General features: G+C 39.6%; 1 protein-coding gene across 3 annotated transcripts in view; it reads left to right on the forward strand.

The window, feature by feature from the left end:
• The window catches only part of VPS35 (VPS35 retromer complex component), a 41,643-nt gene that overhangs the window by 6,444 nt on the left and 15,294 nt on the right, over positions 1-19,905 (forward strand). For 2 of the 3 annotated variants that reach the window (XM_007059642.4, XM_043525947.1), the window contains exons 2-8: positions 9,550-9,648; positions 11,924-12,020; positions 13,034-13,157; positions 14,833-15,015; positions 15,832-16,045; positions 16,993-17,076; positions 18,052-18,161. In XM_007059642.4, coding sequence (XP_007059704.2) covers positions 9,550-9,648; positions 11,924-12,020; positions 13,034-13,157; positions 14,833-15,015; positions 15,832-16,045; positions 16,993-17,076; positions 18,052-18,161 — 911 coding nt within the window. Of the gene's footprint in view, positions 1-9,549; positions 9,649-11,923; positions 12,056-13,033; positions 13,158-14,832; positions 15,016-15,831; positions 16,046-16,992; positions 17,077-18,051; positions 18,162-19,905 lie in introns of those variants that run through there. The other variant, XM_037878302.2, reaches the window with a different exon arrangement.

Here is a 19,905-nt window from a genome sequence, read left to right on the forward strand (position 1 = left end):
GGGTGATCTGGATATGGGGTGGAGGTCCGGAGTGGGGTGTTCCCAACCCTGCTGTGATTTCTCTTTGCTGGCTGCTCCGGGTGCCTGAAATGATTTATCTGCTCTGCTAGGGAGTGGGTGCGTGACTGCTCTTGCAGCTTCCCTGTTAGACAATCCTTTTTCTGCAAGGAAGCAAATAAATCTGTGGTAGACATGAATTCTGCACATGCGCTGTGGCGCAGAATTTCCCTACTATTCTTTCGTATCTGCCTGTAGATAGTGATATCTTTCTGCCAATTTACTGAATTTTATCACTTGGCCAGTTTCCTTCCTCCAACTTGTTCAAATGTAAGGCTTTTTAAAAAGTGGTAATTCTGAATTCAGCTGCTCAATATAGAGACTTCTATAATTTTCCAGCATTTTAATGCAACAAAATGTGACACATTCCCCTTTGTAATGTTAAACTGTAGAAGAGAAGGAAGAAACTCAGAATTATGTTCTGTTAGTCGTGTAACTTCCTCTTCTTCCCTGTCTGGGGACAACCTATGGCTTTTGTGTTTGTGATCAGTCATATAGACTAATGGTAAGGTTCCTTATTTTCTCTGAACTGTGTCCTTATGTGGTCCAAAACTTTGTTAATTTATGCAGCCATATTTCCAGTGACACTGACAGTGGTGTGTTCATCTTGTAATCTGTCAAGTCTATCTGAAGCCACCTTCAGTTGCTTTTGTGAAATTACTTTTATGTTGTGATCAGTCTTTGCGCTTAGTGCAAATTTCAGTGTAGATTTCAACACAAGGTAGCCGGATATAAATGTAGATAAACAATCTTTTAGGAACTTCTGCAAAATATTGTGGAACCTGAGGCATAAATCTTATTTCACTCAGCTAATCAGCTTCCTTATGGTTTTAGAAACTCAAAAGTCCTTCTCTGTTGTGCCTTGGGACTGTGCAGTGCTATTCCTTTCTTGATGAGGTTTAAGTAATGTGGTGAATATTCATATGCCAAAAGTTCTGGGTAGTTTTGTCAGAGAACTTACAATCTTTCATTGTCTGAACAAACAGCAGAGACTTCCTTTTTATACTCTTCTCTGATAGCATCTTCAACACTTTGGACATAACATTCTGGAGTTTTATTTTAATATGCTGAATGCAGTAGCATAATATAGGAACACACTTTTCACTACGGAGATACTTGTAGTTGTTAGAGTCGCTTCTGGTGTTCAATTAACCATTTTACATCAATGTCAAATTATTTGAGGGGTTGGGTTTTGGGTTTCTTCCTTTAACTTTTTTTGCCTCAGTTTCATCACTTAGAGCATTAAGTAATAGACCTGCACAGCTGTAAATTCAAATCTGTCTGGAGGTGTATATTCAGGGCAAAGTGCTTCCTTCCATCTTTTCATTACACTGCTCATATTATGCTGCACTGAAGGTGGTAGTGGTGTTAGTTTCAACCTTCTTTTATACTGTCATGGCAAGTCCAAGTCTTTGCCTTTCAGTTTTTTTAGGGCATTATTGTATGTGTGTGTGTGTGAGAGACACACACTGATCATCTCTCCCCCCCAATATAGTCCATGTTGAAGAGTTTCTATTGCTGGGCATCGTGGAACAGTGACTTACCGGAGCTGGAATTTGATGTCATTGGAAAATCTTACTTCCTGGATCATCAAATTTTCATCAATGTTCTAGTCTTCATCTTCAAATAGCTACTGAATGAAACTCTCTTATTTTTGATGTTGAAGAATCTAAAAGGACCCAGTTTTCTATTTGAGATGAGCATGAATCTTTTCTCATTTTCTAATGCTTTACAATGTTTATATTGCTGTAGAAGAATGATTTAGTTTCAGTGCTTAAATCCGTTTAGTTTTTTGTTTCTTACCACTTCCTTAAACTTTAAGGATATTGAGTCAAACTCTGATACCCGGTAATATACTGTGTTGCCCTTTTGCAGGCTTCATCAGCAGCTTTCATACTTACTACAGCTGGAATGAGAAATAGATGAACTGCCTTAGTGAATGCAGGTTTGAAGGCTGAAAAATAAGTAAATCAGAGTAACCCTTTAGACAACCACATCAGATGCCCAGGCCCACCTTCCAGGAGTCTTTAAGCTTCTTCCAAGCAAAGTCCCCTACTAGTTGACAACTCCGCTTACTGCTTATTGAATGATAGACAGTTCTGCTAACTAGTCACACACTTTTTAATTGTCAGTGGCTCCAGTTGCTCACTATTCCATCTAGGCTTCTAGATTTAACAAGAACCTTGGTATCTTCACCACTCAGTTTTTAGAACAGTTACACTTTTCACAGGCCAAAATTAGTATTAAAAATTAAAAAAAACCTTGTTCAGATCATATTAATATAAATACTTCAAAGTGATACAGACGTTAAAAAGGAAAGGGGGGGGGGGGAGAAAAAAAAAAAGCAAACCTGCAGCAAGGGACTTTTTCAGCTGCCATAGGATGGAAACAGAAAATATTTCTCTTCAGTGGGCTTATATACTAACTTTCTGCTCTTGAAGAGCTACAGTGGACGTTACAAGCAATGCTGAAATTGTGACTGTTCAAAAATAGTATAATTGTATGCAGTGTTGTAGCTGTGTTGGTGTCAGGGTATTAGGGACACAAGGTGGGTGAGGTAGTATCTTTTATTGGACCCACTTCTGCTGAAGAGCGAGACAAGCTTTCGAATTTGAACAGAGCTCTTTTTCAAACCTGAAAAGCTGAAAATTTCTGTTTCAGCTGTGAAGGTGATTAGCAGTGGAGCAGTTCATGTGGTAGTGTCAGTGGGTTCCACAGTTGATACTCAAATGAGGCAGACATCATGCAGTTGGTTACACTTGGTTCATATTTGGAAGGCACTCTTTGCAGCCCTGAGGACTAAACAACTTTTTAAGAAAATAGCAGAGAGTGCGCACGTGAGCTTAGATTCTGCACAATCTGGGTATCATGTGAGCAATACAAATAGATCATGCAGGTAGTACCCAGCCCCTGAGCTGTATATTTGGCACCCCTGTAGAACATCAAATTATGCTATTATTTTTTACAGCAATTGAGTTAGATAAGAATATACTGTCACTTGCAATGCTTATTTTTTTCTCTTTCAGTTAAATGTAGTGTTAATATTAAATTGACTCAAAGGCAGCCAGTCTTGTTGTCTGTTACATCTTTGGCTTAGTAATTTTACATTGAAAGTAAGAACCTGATTTTATTTTTAGAAGTCTTAGGCTTGCAAAAGGCTTGCCTAATTTGGGAGCACAATTCTATGGTTGTGTACGCAAAGGAAGAGTTCTTCATGTGTGCATGAAAACACCTGATTTACATATGCTAATCAGAGTGCATTTGTACACCTGAAATTTTGGCTCTAAAAGATGATGCTCTTATTACTTTAATATTCTGCAGAGAGAGAGGGTGCCATGAAGTCCACCAGTAGACCAAATTGTAGAACAGACTTTCCTGACCCTGGCATTACTCTCTGAGGAAGTGTGCTAAATCTGTTAGCAATTGCTGTCGTACTAGTAATTTAGTCCTTGTGCAAAAATGGTCTTGTGGTTAAGGAACTGGACAGGGAACAGGTGTCAATTTGATTCCCACTCTTACAGATTTTTTTGTATGTGTGTAGGCATGTGACAATTTGTATCGGTGCCCCATCTGTAAAATGCGGCTAATACTTTCTAAGGTACAAGGATCGGTGAAAAAAAATTCATATTTGCCAAGTGGTCAGTTACTATGACAGTGAACACCACATAAATTAGAGCTTCTGAAATATGTAGCTCTATACAGGTCTCTTGGTATAACAGTGCCTGAAGAAATCCCCCTGCCTTGCATGAGTAGGAACTTGACCTGGTACACATCATTAACTTCTGCTATTGATTTAAGAAAATGGATTCTAGCTAGACCTTACCATTACAAAGACAGCTTTCGATATAGTGTTGTCTTCCTGAGTCTGTAGAAAGATTTCCCAGGCTGCAGATGTTGCTTATAGCTTTACCAAGCAGTAGCTGAGTGAAATTAATGCTGACTCGTGTTGCTGTCAAGAACATTGTGGGACTCAGTGATGCTATCAAGAATCCTGGGAATCTCCACTGTCTGCTGCTCTTTGTGGAAAGCTAGTGACTGTCAGAGGCAGGCTGTGGGGTTACAGGGAGGCAAACCCCCAAAACGGAGATAGGTTGTGGGGGCGAAGTAGAGCAGTGGAGACTCTCTTCATTTTCTTCCCTTTGCTATAGCAGCCAGGATCCTCTGGAGCATGGAGAAAAGATGGAAAGCTCCTCATTCTTTCTAGTGTATGAGGGGGGCGAGAATGGAGCCTCATGTGTATCTAGCATTCTAGCTGGAAGCTGTTATAATGCACAGACAAGGGTGTGTGGTTGGATACTCTGCTAGGAATCTTCCTCCTTCCCAGCCTTTGAGGATGGCCAGTAGGGCTGGGCTTCTTGTCAGGGTGTTGTTGTCCCTGGATTTCTTTGATAGAGATTCTTACCTCATATTTTATCCTTCTTTTTGGCTGGTGAGTAGTCTCTCACTACTATCATCTATTATATCCTTCAAGTCCTGTCCCTCTGAGGTAGTATTATCATTTTAAAAATGGGAACTGATCTTAACTTTCCCAGGACCACACCTAGTCCCTGACCAGACTGGAATTACATCTTGGAAACTGACTTCTCCAGGTCCCTTCCAGCCCTATATTTCTATGATCTGCTAGCATTGACCTCCTACCCCACTATACCATTGTACTATCCAATATTTAAACATAGTGATAGCTAGTACAACTCTTCTCCTAGCATGGACAAGGCTTATGTGTTAATCATACTAATGAAGTGTCTGTCTTTAGTGCACTTGTTATTACTACTTTATTATCTTTCTTTAACACTGGAGACTGCACTAGGCCTTGGGGAATGATCTCTGTCCTTCAGAGACGTAATTGGGAATGGGCATAAAATGTTATGTGAATATCTGACTCTAAGTTAATTTTGATGACATTATAGGTTGAATAGTGGTAGTGACTTGACTGTGCTGGGGAGTCATTTGCATCACATCTGTTTTTTAAAATAAAAATATTAACTTGGATTTACTCATTGAATAAAAATCAGTAGAATTATAATAGAATTAATAATATTAAGTTCTAATGGCATCAAATATTTACTTTTGAGTTTTCTGCAATTATTCTTGTGTGTTTGGATAGGTGACTATCTCCCTCTGCAGACATTGCTTTAGCACTATATACTTTGGCTTATATGTATGAACAACATTTATCTTCAGCCCTGAATTTTTACAACTGGTATATAATTAACTTCACTCCTTTCAGATGAAAAGGGAAAAGCCGAATTATGTGGTTTTTAAACCCAAACACTTTAGTCAGTGAGGGGGAAAATAGAATGTGTTCTTGCAATTATGGACATCTTATTCCTGAAACAAATTTCCTTGCGTTAGACTGTTTCAGAGGTATGTGTGTCACGCTGCTTTGTTAAAGGGCCTGGCCAGGACCAAGCTAGGGGAAGATGTGTTGCACCAGAATGCATCTTTGGCCTAGAGGGAGCAATGCCTTTTTTTGGACTGTCCAATAGGGCACAGAATTTGGGTAGAAATCTTAAGTAGTCATAATTAAGGCTTATCTGTACATGAGTGAAATGAGGCATTACCCTAAAAATACAGTCACTAGTTACACAAATAACACTTAAAAAAACTGCAGTTTAACTTTCATAATTAGTCATGATAAAAACAGTAGCTTGTGGTTCTGCTTCACAGTCTTTTGTGAATTAAATTATTCCTAAATTGCAGTAAACATCTCCCCCTCCTCCTTTCCTCGTGTTTGCTTTGTAATAAGTGTAGCCCTCTATTATAAAAAGGGATAATAATAAGGAAGTGACAAGGCTTTCAAATAGGAAGGAGTTTCTTGAAGCAAACGTTTGTCTCCACTTCACAGGAAATGGGGTAGGGGATGACGTGTTAGAAATTTGAATAATTTAATGCAAACTGATGGATTGTGCTGAATTTCGGATATTGCAGCCTTTAATATATTTTTGCTTAAGTTTCAAACTTGCTGTTTGTGAACTGACTTACTATAATTCTGCAATGGAGAAATAAGGAATGTATTTTGTAAAGAAGATGCTTGCTATGAACGGGATTTTGGAATGTGGCAGTCTAAATCACAAATCTGTTCTACTAGTTCAGAAGTGAAGGCGCAGTTGATACTAATATTTATAGCTATTTATATAAGATAAGTGTTAATGTACAAAGCCTCAAAACATTGTAGAAGACTAAAATAAAGTCTTTGTCTGCTTCGTATATGGGCAGAAAATGTGATACAATAAATGAGATCTTAACCTGGCAAATAACAAGGTAGGTTGTATTTGGAGTAGGGCTAGGGAGTACTTGTATCTGTGTCTCCTTGGTCTGGATGTGCTCATGATATTGTACCTAATATTTAAGTCTATCATCCAAGCTGCATGCTACTGATGCAGCGACTTCTAGTATCTCCATGGATATGTCATGATCCCATTAGTCTTGGTATCAGTGAAAAGATTGGTTTTTCTCTGCTGAAACAGTGATGGGCTCTGAAGGGCTGTCTGATATCTAAATCAATGAGAAGGACCCAAATTAGTTCAGAGCTGAAGCTTGCTGGATTCATCAGGGTGCAAAGCTGTGAAGTAGGGGAGCAGAAGTCCTAGAACACATGAAAGACGTATTTTACGGTCACTTACTGAGGACACGTTCACTGTCTACAAAATGTATACTGCACTTGTGATCTGTTTAGTATTCTGTTTCTCTAATATTTGCCCCAGTTAGAGCCATCTGATACTGGTAAACTTTGCTATTCAAGTAATTTGTAATTCTGCACAAAGATAAATGTTACAGTTTTGAATGGGACGTTGTTCTTAATGCTCCGGGGAGGGGAGCAGCAGCAGCCATACTCTGTTGTCTCTGAATGCGCTCTGCATGGCAGTGGCGGTGCAGCCAATAGCCTCTCCATGCTTTATTTTGGCCAAATGTCTCGCGCAGGTCCCTGCTGAGCCTTGGTGAGCGTTAGACTTGTTTCCATCGTATCCAGTGGCTTTGCTGTAGAGAAGCAAAGTGGGAGGATGTTCTCACTATGACTGCCCATAGTGCTCCTCTCTCCTGCTTCCAGAAATGGCCGTACATAACCAAAAGCTCTTCCTCTGTAAAAGTGAGTCCAGCTTGGAATGAGGTGAATAAGGGTATGTCCCTATAGCTGTAAGATTATGCTGAACACCTATTTTAATGCGGCAACACACATTTTGGGATCCCTTCTTTCCTGTTTAGAAATACTACTAACTTGTACATTGAGGCGCATGGGAGAGGCTGCAGCTACATCTATCTATGAGTGTCTTCGCTTCTGAAGGAAGCCCCTCCATAGAAACTTGTATTCTGCTCATCATCCTTGATGCAAAATCCCTCTCCTGCAGTGGAGGGAGCAGAGATGCACAGCTGGAGGTCACTTGAGGTTGTTCTCTAGGCAAGTTGTGTTGTAATGTGTTTTGGAAACACATGTATTTTGCCGTCCTAAGTGATCATCACAGAACAGGATAGGACGGACTACCTGTAAGTTCCTAGTTGCATAGGCTATATCATGTCATGGAGAAAACCACATCTCTGTGTGTGGAACTTGAATTCCTTACAGGGAAAAGAGAGCTGTTCATTTGTGTATTACATGTAATGACATAATCCTAAAGTACCTTCTGGTGGGGCAAAGGTAAAAATCTTTTGTACCACTTGAGCTGTCCAGTTTTCTTTTAAAGGGAAATATCCTCTCATGAGTTTGTTTGCTATCTCTCACAAAAGTAGATCACCTGTCTGCTACCTGCAAAACAGCCGATGGCTGGAAAAGAATGGACATCACAATTCGGAGTGTGGCAAATGCAGCCAAAACCATGTGTTCCTTTTGGAGGGTGACTTGGTGGTGAGGTGGTGTCACTCAGTCATAGAGCTCTCTATAACTATCTCCTCTCTGTAATGACTGCCTCTCAGATACGTGAAAGTAAAACTTCCAGGGGTTCATTCCGAAGCCTGTAAGTTACACTGTATTGGCATAGTTATTTCTGTTGAAAAAACCACGCCACTGACCAATATAGCTATGCTTTCATCGAAACAGCTAACTTTGGTCGGGGGGTAGCATTCCTACATAAAAAGAAAAACCCCTTCTGTCGGAGTAGGCTGCCATCTGTGCTTATAGATTTATAGACTTTAAGGTCACAAGGAACCATTATGATCATTTAGCTTGACCTGAACATTGTAGGCCACAGACCCTTAACCCCCCCCACCCCTTATAATAGACCCCTAACTTCTGACTTAGTTACTGAAGTCCTCAAATCATGATTTAAAGACTTCAAGTTACAGAGAATCCACAATTTACACTAGTTTAAACCTGCAAGTCCAGTGTTCCCCATGCTGGGGGAGCGGTGACCCCCCTCCCCCCCGGGGTGTTTGACAGTCTGACCTGGGGGAAAATTCCTTCCTGACCCAAATATGGCAGTTAGACCAGGGGTAGGCAACCTATGGCATGCATGCCAAAGGCGGCATGCGAGCTGATTTTCAGTGGCACTCTCACTGCCCAGGTCCGGGCAACTGGTTCGGGGGGCTCTGCATTTTAATTTAATTTTAAATGAAGTTTCTTAAACATTTTAAAAATCTTATTTACTTTACATACAACAATAGTTTAGTTGTCTATTAAAGACTTACAGAAAGAGACCTTCTAAAAATGTTAAAATGTATCACTGGCACGCGAAACCTTAAATTAGAGTGAATAAATGAAGACTCGGCACACCACTTCTGAAAAGTGGCCGACCCCTGAGTTAGACCCTGAACATGTGGGCAAGACCCTCCAGCCAGAAGCCTGGGAAACGATTCTCTGTAGTAACTCAGAGCCCTCCCCATCTTGTGTCCCATCACCAGCCATTGGAAATATTTGTTACTAGCAGTTGCAGGTTGGCTACATGCCATTGTAGGCAGTCTCATGATACATTCCCTCCATAAAATTACCAAGCTCAGTTTTGAAGCCATTAGGTTTTTTTGCCCCCACTATTCCATTTGGAAGGCTGTTCAAGAACTTCACTTCTCTGGTGGTTAGAAACCTTTGTCTAATTTCAAGCCTAAACTTGTTCATGGCCAGTTTATATTAATATGTTCTTGTTTCCACATAGGCGCTTTACTTAAATAACTCCTTTCCCTTCCTGGTATTTAGCCCTCTGATGTATTTATAGAGAGCAATCATATCTCCCCTCAGACTTTCAGTCAGGCTAAACAAGCCACACGCTTTGGGTCTACTCTCATAAGGTAAGTTTTTCATTCCTAATAGCCCTTCTCTGCTGTTCCAGCTTGAGTTTATTGGGCTATACCGACCTATCTGTGCCTGTGTAGTCTCAGGAGCTTAGACATACCCTAGGTGAAGGACAATGATAAATAATTCTGAATTGTAGAACTGGGATTAGTCTTGCAGAAGCCCAGCAGACGTTTCATGGTCAAAATAGTAGGAATCCAACTTTGAGAAGAACAAACCATAAATAGTTACACTTGAGTCAACTTTTTTCCTTCTCTCTCTCTCTCTTTCCTTAGCCGACAACACAGCAATCTCCTCAAGATGAGCAGGAAAAGCTCCTGGATGAAGCCATTCAGGCTGTAAAGGTCCAGTCTTTCCAGATGAAGCGATGCTTGGTAAGAAATGTTTTTGTGTGTGTTTTTTTTTTTTTTTTAAATAGTGGAATGTAATTTCTTGAAGCTGGAAGGAACTCTCTCTCCTACCCCACGAGCTGCAGTTTGATGCATTGGATTCAGTTGGAAGCATGATAAACTTTACAGTCTGCTTTGAGCATACAAGCATTGACTGACTGTCTTGTTGTGGGGAAACCCAGCACACTATGAAGGTTGGCAGCAAAGCTCTCATATCCAATGGAAATGACACTTCCAGCAATGGGTGAAACTGGAGCACTTTTTTTTAGTGCCACTGCTTGCTGAAATAAATGGAAGGAATATTTTTTTTTCATTTCATAGGCCAGAAGTTTTACTGACTTAGTTTCCCTCAGCAAAATGTAAAAATGTCCGAGTAGCTGCTATTCCATGCAGCAAGTGAGGGAATAAGTATTCTCAGGTGGAAATCTGCAAGTGCCTACAAGCCTAAAAGCTCTTTAGATTATCTTCACAAAGGTTTTATTGTTGCCCTTTCCTTTTTTGTGAAACTAAGTAGTCCATAACATGGTAAGAACACATCCTGTTTGTCCCTTACTTTCAGTATGTTGAGTGTGTATTTCTGCACAGTGCTTTTCCATGTCTCTTCCCTCCAGTCAAGCTGCAGAATTTTGCTGAATTTATTTTCAGCAGGACAGTCCTCTGCATGCTGCTGTGCAGGAGTACTATTCCTATAGCATACACTGGGGACCTTCCAAGGGCTGCAGTTGTGGCATTAGTTAGGCTATGTCTACACTACCATGGTAAGTCGACCTAAGCTACGCAACTCCAGCTACACGAATAACTTAACTGGAGTTGATGTAGCTTAGGTCGACTTACCATGGGTCCACACTATGCTGGGTTGATGGGAGACACTCTCCCGTCGACTTACCGTACCCTTCTCGTTCGGGGTAGATACCAGGTTTGACCAGAAAGCAATCTCCGGTCAGTTTGGCGTGTCTTCACTAGACCTGCTAAATTGACCCTAGTGCATTGTTCCCTGGAGCGTTGGTCCGTGGGGTAGTGTAGACATAGCCTTAGATGGATTGTACTGTGATGCAAAGCACTAATGGGTGACATTACCCTGAGATCTCCCTTCATCTCTTTTCCTCTGCTGGATGAAACTTGAAGAGACAGTTGGAGGGAAGATGAGAGGTGCATAAACAGTAGGAAGCCTAGCATATGTGAGGAACTTGGCTTTATCTCCAAAAGAATGAATAAAACTTAAAGCTGAATTTAAAATGAGTTTGAGAAGCTTTGAGTCTATGAAAGCTTATAGTGGTCCTTGGCCAACTGCTGTCATCTGCTTGCAGCCAAAGAGGATGAAACAGTAGCACCAACAGAATTATGAATTTCCTCTGTTCATATCTTGATGTGTTTGCATCTCCAAAACAACCCGCAGAGAAATCGCAACTATACTTTCCATCCGTGTTACTGAAAGGAGAACTTTTCCCACTATTTAAAGACATTTTGAAATCCCATGCTCCTAAACTCTGTAGACCTAAGACTTAATCCCCAGCCACCCAGTAGTCTGTTTTATATTCATACAAAGAAGCATGCAGGTTCATGGTCCAGATAATTATATGGAACTCTCTAAATATATCTCCTTGTTCTCGACGATCTAATAAAACACTCCCCCCCCCCCCATTAAAAATAGCAGTGTTTTTATGGAGATGGACATGGGAATCTAATCCAAATTCTTGCAGAGTTTTCCACTAATAATGTGAGTTACCCTGTATCTTTATCTGTTAGGGCATAGTGCTGTGCTTCATTGCTAGACTGAGCTGGAAAGCAGACTTGGGTCTAGAACTTTAACGAGTTGTAAAGATGTCTTGCTTTGGTTTTCAGGGTGGGATTGTGTTTGTTGGGGAGAGGAGGGGCGAGGGTTGCCACACTAGTGTAAATAACAAGCTGTTTCTCCAGTGTTTCATGTACTAGCCCACAGGTATACTATATCCCCATATCAAAAGACACTCAAAACAAAACGTACATCATTTTTTTTTTTTTTTTTTGGTTAAACACTCACTACTTCTCTGTCTAGATGGTGAACAAGTTACTTAAAATAATAGCATTTGAAGTAGATTGTTTTTCAGTTTTGGCTTTTTGGGTTTGTTTGGGTTTTTTTACATTTTTACCCATTTAGTTTTCCCACGCTGTTTTTAACATGTTGGAAAGCTAACTTGCTTCACAAATCAAATTGCAGTTGTCTAGGCTGGGGAACGACAAGTGAACACTGCTAATGTTTGTTCTTACACTCAATCTTTAGGACAAAAACAAGCTTATGGATGCTCTGAAACATGCCTCCAACATGCTTGGTGAACTGCGGACTTCTATGCTATCTCCAAAGAGCTATTATGAACTCTGTATCTTTTGAATGGTTGATGGGAGAATATTTGAGGTACTGTGCACTGCAATCTGTGTAGTTGTGTGCCTAGGAGTAACATGATATCCCTTTGGTCTCTTCCTTGTAAAATCATTTTTTTCCTAACATTGCTTTATTCAGTTTTCTTTATCTCTGCTGGAACTGTTCTCTATCCAGATAAGCCGAAGAAGGAAATACACCAGCTCACTGTGAAAGAGATTGTTCATTCTTGTTTGTGTAGTACAAAGTAGTCCGTAATCACTTCAGAACTCTGTGGGCCTGATCTCTTAAAAGATTCTGTATGGCATTATTAAAAACTACAGTGTGTGCTGAGCAAGGAGTTAGAACTATGGAGCACCTAGATTTTGCCTAGAAAACTAGGGGGTCTCTTTATAGTCAATACAATGGTCTTGCCTACACCAAAAGCACATGCTGCAGGCATTAGCTGCCTTTTTTTGGCCCCCTGTGTGGTTTAACTTTTTCTTTCTAAAAGCTGGGAGACTAGTACATTTACTTCTCTTTGATGTGATATATCAATTGAGGGAACATTTAGTAACTTTTCATGCAGCAGATATGCTGTTGACGTGCAGAGAAGCGAGGTGTTACTTCCCCACTCTATACTCTTACAGCCTTAATTTTTTATATATGCTGCTAAGGATCGGGATATCCCTCTGTGAAAGCCATGACCTTCCGCACCACTCTTTATTTTGCCTAGTCCTATGTGCCTTTGCTTCCACCCTCTACTGCAGTATCCTTGCCCTCAATACTTTCTCACTCCTCTGCGTGTTGAACACCTTTCTCCTTCAAATATTTCAACTTGTAAATTCAGTCTTTCAGTAGTGATGTCCTGTGAGAAACCGTTTCAGCTCCCTGTGCTGGACTCTTACTGTTTGTCTGTTAGCTTCAGATTGTAAGCTCCTTGGGCAGTATCTTCCTCTTGGTACTGTTAAGTAAATGGGTATGCATATCTGTTGTAGTGATATTAATGTTTAAACCTTAACCATAAGAGAAAAGATATGGCTATTTCTGATGAGCTACACTATTTGGAGGTATATCTGACAGATGAATTTGCCAAGGGAAGGAAAGTGGCAGATCTTTATGAACTAGTACAGTATGCTGGAAATATTATCCCAAGACTGTAAGTAAATGAGCACTGACGAAACTTTCTTAACTAATGAATGCTATTTTTCTAAAACTTCTTGCTCAGGGAAAATTCTTGCTTTGGATTTTGTTGTCTCCTGCTTCAGAGCAGGATTTCAAAGTACTCTAAAGAAAATCTCTATATCTGATAACACAGGAGCCCCCTGATTATTGTTTTGAGATATTTAAGCCCCAAATGCAGCTTTTGTAACTAGTAGTTGGATTCTCCCACTCAAGTACTTTGTTTTATTAGCAATTTAGTGAAATAAAGTTTAAAAAAAAAAATTGTTTCACTGACTCTAATTGTTAATATAAATCAGCTGTTAGAAACTTACATTTTTTATTTAACTGCTTCTTCAAATATCTTGTACTGATCTTAGTAAGCCTAATTGACATAAGTGCCAAATCTTAGCTGGTGTAAATTGATTGCACACAGCTGAGGATCTGGCCCTATATTTGTAAAGAGAAGTGGGAGGTCTCTTTTTCCAATTGCTTATGTTCAGTTGTTGGCATAGGGAATAGAAAAAACACTTTATAATATATATCACATTTAATATAATATTAAATATTCCTGTAGTTTATACATTCTTCTTAAAAACCAGAACTGCAGCATGTCTCTATCTTCATTTTAGTAGTATTCGTAGTATCTTAGTAAGATTCACTAAAGAAGATGAAACAAATTCAGCTTATCCAACGATACAATAACTGAACTCAGATACAGTACACTTCAGACTACTGAAAAGTCTTAACTTCATTAATTGCCCTAAATACATAGTGTTCCTTATCCTCTTGTTGATTTAGCTTCTGATCCTGCAAGCAGCATTGTGTGAGTGGACCCCTGTGCTCATGCTGAGTCGTCAGGGATACTCGGCAAATACAGAAGTTTGCCTAAGAGGAGTTGCTTGTAGGATTAGGTTAGCTAGTTCTGCAAGGTATTGAGCAATGTCAATTCCCTTCTAAAACCATAGTCCCGTAATTAATTTAAAAAAAAAAAAAAAAAAAAAACTGTCCCGATTTTTAGTTCTTTGTCCCGCATCCCAACTGATATTTGTCCCGATATTGCAGCTTTGGCGGTTGTTTGTTTTTTGTGGTGTTTTTTTTTTTTTTTTTTTTTTTTTTTTTTTGCTTCCCCCATGTGTCCCGATATTTTGTCCCTTTCATCTGGTCATCCTAAATGTGATGGGAGTGTGCTCTCCCATCGATTTAGTGTCTTCACCAGACTTGCTAAATCAACACTCGCTTCATCGATTGGAGCAGTGCCAATCTATCAATAACTGTAGACATGCCCTAAGTTTCCCCTTCTGTAAATGGGAAAAAATAATTCTTGCCCAGCAGCCAAAAGGCATGTGCATTGTAGGCACTGATTAGTTAACGTCTGTACAATGCTTTGAATATATAAAGTACTGTAATAGGGCCAAGTATTTGTTGTTGTTACTACCCACACTTAGATAAACTTCTTTGCGCACCCACTCCAAAATCTGTGCCCCATACTTCACATACACACTTCATTTAATTCTTTCTCATCCTTTCTAAGTATCTTGTGAGAAGAGAGGGGTAGACCTGCCTTTGACCAGGTTACTGTATTGTATTCATGTATCAATACAAGTTTTTTTCAATAATACTTAATCCACCATTTTAATCAGAATTTCTTCAACTGTTTTTTTTTCCCCTAGCTATCTGCTGATAACAGTAGGTGTTGTCTATGTCAAGTCCTTTCCTCAGTCCAGAAAAGATATCCTGAAAGATTTGGTGGAAATGTGCCGTGGTGTCCAGCATCCTCTAAGAGGCTTGTTTCTTCGAAACTACCTTCTTCAGTGTACCAGGAATATTTTACCAGATGAAGGCGAACAGACAGAGTAAGAGAAATGTGATGCAAGCTCAGAATGGCTTCATCCTTAAATGAAGAATACATTAATAGTGTTTATTCTCTATGATCTTGTAAGGCTTGAAATAGGTGCATATTTTAAATAGAATTTATTTTTTGTAATTGTTCTTTGGATAGACAATGAAAGTCCGGTCTCTAGTGAAGACCTGATGGATTAATTCCTGGCAGGTGACCTTAACACATGCTTTGTATGCTTAGGCAAAAAAACCTTAAATATAGCTTTAAAATGGCCTCACTGATCAAAACGACATATCCTCATTTTCCTCCTTCCCCCATGCACCCAGAAATATTAGTAGAACTTGGTCAATAACTAATTTATTGGCTTTAAGGTTGGGATGTAAGCTTTTTGTGTTTTCTCTTACTGTAAAAAGTAGGATTCAAGATAAAATGGGCTCTAGTCTTCACAATGTAGACTATAAACTCTCCACTGTAGAGAACATTTAATGTTTTAAATACATCTCTGGTCTGCAAAATGTTTTCTGGCCTTTGTGGATGGGGACAAAGTGTGCTAAACTATTTTTTATGCTACTGACTCTGTCCACACCATTTTTTTCTAACATGGTTCAAATGCTCATGTAGATTGGGTCTATTGTATCTGTATTTGATTGGTTGTAGATTTCTCTTTTGTCACATTCTCCTAAAACTAAAATTCCTCTTGATCTCACTTTAAAGTTCTTTCCCCTTTCAAGGGGAAAGTGGAACATGCATCTTTTGTAAACACGTGCGCAACCTTCCCCCAGGATAGAAGCCAAAACATTCTTATTTTTAATCACTGACCTGATTTCAGCGAAGAAACCACCGGCGACATCAGTGATTCCATGGATTTTGTGCTGCTGAACTTTGCTGAGATGAACAAACTCTGGGTGCGAATGCAACACCAAGGACACAGTCGAGATAGAGAAAAGAGGGAGCGGGAAAGGCAGGAACTGAGAATCCTAGTGGGAACAAACTTGGTTCGCCTTAGTCAATTGGAAGGCGTTAATGTAGAGAGATATAAACAGGTGAGCTTTCTTTCATCCAACACTTAACTGTATCCATATTTACCAGATAAATGAAACATGAATCAAGAGTTCCATTGTCTAAGAAAGTTATTAGTTTCACAAAAATCAATATAATATTTGGTGCTTTTGTAGCGCTGTTGATTTGAAGCTCTCAGAACATTAATGAAATCTCATAATGCTCCAGGAGGTAAGTAAGTCTACCTACAGGTAGGTTAATATGAGGTACAACAAGACAAAGTGATATATGCACAAGATTACACAGAACTGGCCATTCGACTCTGAGGTCCTGCCTCCCAGTCCCCCAATCTGTGGACTGGGAAATACTAGTTCCCTTTATAAGCATACATGCAATGCATGTGTACAGGGAAAGGAGCCAAAAAGATGAACAAAATGATACCTTTCAAAGCATTCAAGCAATTGACTACATTCCTGTTCAAAATAGTAGACCTCAAAAAAAGTGTCAATACTAGAGAATGCAGATGATCCAAAAATCTGAAATGTCCCCTGAGCTATCCGGACAGTCTCAAGTAATAGATGAGAAATGCTTTGTAAACCATGACAAATGCCACTGAAGACAATTACATTTAATTAAAATGGGAGAGATTTATATAAATGGACACAGGTATGTTTGTAATCTGCCCAATGAGTGAGGGTGAGAAAGCGAGCGAGCGTGTGCATGTGCCTCAATTTGAAAAATTTCATTTTATGTTTTCAGTAAGAATGGACATTAAATTCTTCTCATTACTGTTTTAGTGTCAGTGTACAGCCATGATTTATACGTTGATACCTAATGAGAGATAATCTGACTATTGCTGTAAAACTCTAAAGTTTGTACATGCGTAGGCAGACTGAAACTTTATAACATTTTAAAAATCTGATTCAGGATTTGTATAGATTGAGGAAGTCAATGGGGGAAAAAATATTACAACATCTTCCTTCCTTTACAGATTGTTTTGCCTGGAATATTGGAGCAAGTAGTAAACTGCAGGGATGCTCTAGCTCAGGAGTATCTCATGGAATGTATTATTCAGGTAAGCTGCAGAAAGGAGCAAAAGTAGCTTCGCTTGATGTTTGTTTAAAATAAATGTAAAGTGTGTGTGTGGGTGTATTGCAGTGTGGTGGGTCTCTTTTTTTTTTTTTTTTTTTTTTTTTTCTTCTTTATGGGAGACGGAGGGGTGGGGGCTAAGCAGTTGACCTGTTTTTTACTTAAAAAAACAAAACAACAAAACACTAAGCTGACTGCTGAATTTCCCTAGGTTTTTGTTTATTGGCCCATATAATTGACGCTGGGAAGTAGTACTTTTTTGTGTGTGTAATGTATATATACACACGCTCGCTCGCTCTTATATATACTTGTTGTACTAGCTGTTAAAATATTCATCTTGGTCCACTGGCTAAATCTGCATGTTGCTTCTTGAGCATTAGGCCACTTAATTTTCTTCATTCCAGTCCCTTCTTATTCTTAACAGGGCCATAGTTGCTGTCACTCCTTTCTCATAGGTGATGGAACAATTTTTGTTTGGGGTTCTGGGAGTATCATGTACTGTTTTGAGCCCTGTTCCCATATGCTGCCCTCTCAGTCTCCTGGTACTAGCACCATGCTTTGACACTCTGCAGCTTGTGGGGAAAACTGGAGGTGTGACTATCAAAGCTGCAGCTAATGTATTCCATTTCCTCTCCTTTGCGTTTTTTGTTATGGAAGTTTGTAAGTTCTTCAAGGCAGGTGTCTGTATTACAAATGATTGATGGTAACAGCTTTGCTCATGTGCTGTGAGACCTATTCAGTCTTCATCTGCTTCATTTCATGTCCAGTCCACTTCTGCTTCGCATTTTGCCTGTTGCCCTGAAGTGACACCAAGACTTCTCTTGCATAGTGTGAAGTGCAGTTATCCTGCAGCTATTTTCTTTAAATTAGTAGCAATTTTATCATGTTACTTCTCCAGAGAGATGAATAACTAAAGGTGTATACTGCTGTGAAGGCTGGTAATTCTTGATATGAATTTTAGGTTTTCCCAGACGAATTTCATCTCCAGACCCTTAACCCTTTTCTCCGAGCCTGTGCGGAATTACACCAAAATGTGAATGTGAAAAACATTATCATCGCTTTAATTGACAGGTGAGTATGAGGAAGGATTTAGCTGGAATAAATATTGACTAAATACTATTTACAGTACTAAATAGCTTCAGCACAAACAGTTGAGGATCTACCGGTTTTTTATTTCTTTGATTTCTCCGACTGTTGGTTTAACATCATTGTTTCTGAATCTTCCAAATTTCAGTTTTAATTAAAATTCATGAATAGCTGGTCTTGAATGATTTCATGTTACTGGATAAGGATGTTACCGTATGTTGCTTTCATATTTATTTCCTTCATCACAGATATAGTATTTAAAGAACTGATTGTGTCTGCTCTTTTTTGAACTTTGCATTTTCCATCCAGGAGAATTGGTGACTTGTGAATTCTGGTTGATGGATTTTTCTGGTTATCTCCAGGAAATGAATGAATGAACTTAGTCACAGTGATTTAAGAGCTCTGATGTGAACTCATGAAACAAAGCAGCAGCCACATCAGAGGTGGCTGCATATCCAAAACTATCTATTATGCAATCTCTTATTTGAGCATCTGAGAGATCCAAGCATTTATTTGTATATACATATTTTGTATGTCTTGAATGTTTTGAGGAGGTAAAAGTATTTTGTTCTTAATTTCTTAGTTTATCAGCAAAGCTTTACTCTTCCTCCTGTTCCCAAAAGAGCTTTTTTTTTTTTTTTTACACTTCTTGGTATCTGTTAAATTTTTTTTAATTGCAACAGTTGATTTTATTTGAACTATAAATACCTGAATAAACCAAAGAAAATGTTTTGGCCTATATTGCTGTCTGCAGTGCTCCCCAAACTTTTTACCCAGTGACCCCCCCCCCCAACCTCCTGTCTGCCCCCCTCCTCCCAGCCGGGAGTGGGGCTGCAGCTCCAGGAGGGGTGATGCAGACAAGAGTAAGGGGACCGAGTCTCGGACCACAGCTGGGGGTGGGGCTGGGGCCAGGAGTAGAGCTGAGTGGTGCTCCCTTCCTGACCCCGGCCCCAGTCGCTCCCCCTCGAATGTTCCTCCGTGCCGTCTAGGGGGCATATCCAACAGTTTGGGGACCTCTGCCTTATGGGGTGCAAATTGGTACTCTGTCTTGTGTGTGTGTATACATAGTGTCAGTGGGAATGGGAAGTGCAGTTGGAGAGTCAAATCGCTGTCTCTATACAGCCATGTCAAAACAAAGATCTTATTATTCTTCGGATTTTCCAATATAAACATATGTGCACATTTCTACCTTATTACATTATTAATAGAGAAACATCTAAGTACTAAAAGGGCTAAGCTTCCAAAGTGAACAGCAGAGATGACTGAGATTACCATGGCTTCATTTGTGTCAAGTAAAATTTGATATTTAGGTTATGTGTCTTGGATTCCAGCCGAACAAAAGAATTCTATAACCATCCAACATATTCATGAAATGTTAGTCTAGTATGGACACCATAGTAACATCTATGGTATGTAGCCACGTGGTAGCTTCATGTCCAATCAAATATGACTTAGATGTGTGCAGGGATAGGCATGCAGCTTAGTTTCATGTGGTACTCATGGTTGGGCTCTTACCTTTTATTAAAAGAAGTGTAATGGGAGGTAACAGGATTAGCTGCTGAACTCTTGTATTTGCTCTGTAACCTTCCATCTCTTACAAAGAGGCCTGTTGTGCAGCAAAAGCTGGAGGTCAGATTCATTACCAAGAGATGTCTGAGAGTTTCAGTGACAACATCTCAGAAGACCAATCTCCCACCATAAATCGCATAACAGTCTGACCAGAACTAAA

This window comes from Chelonia mydas, chromosome 12 (assembly GCF_015237465.2).
Source record: "Chelonia mydas isolate rCheMyd1 chromosome 12, rCheMyd1.pri.v2, whole genome shotgun sequence".
Classification (NCBI taxonomy): domain Eukaryota; kingdom Metazoa; phylum Chordata; order Testudines; family Cheloniidae; genus Chelonia; species Chelonia mydas.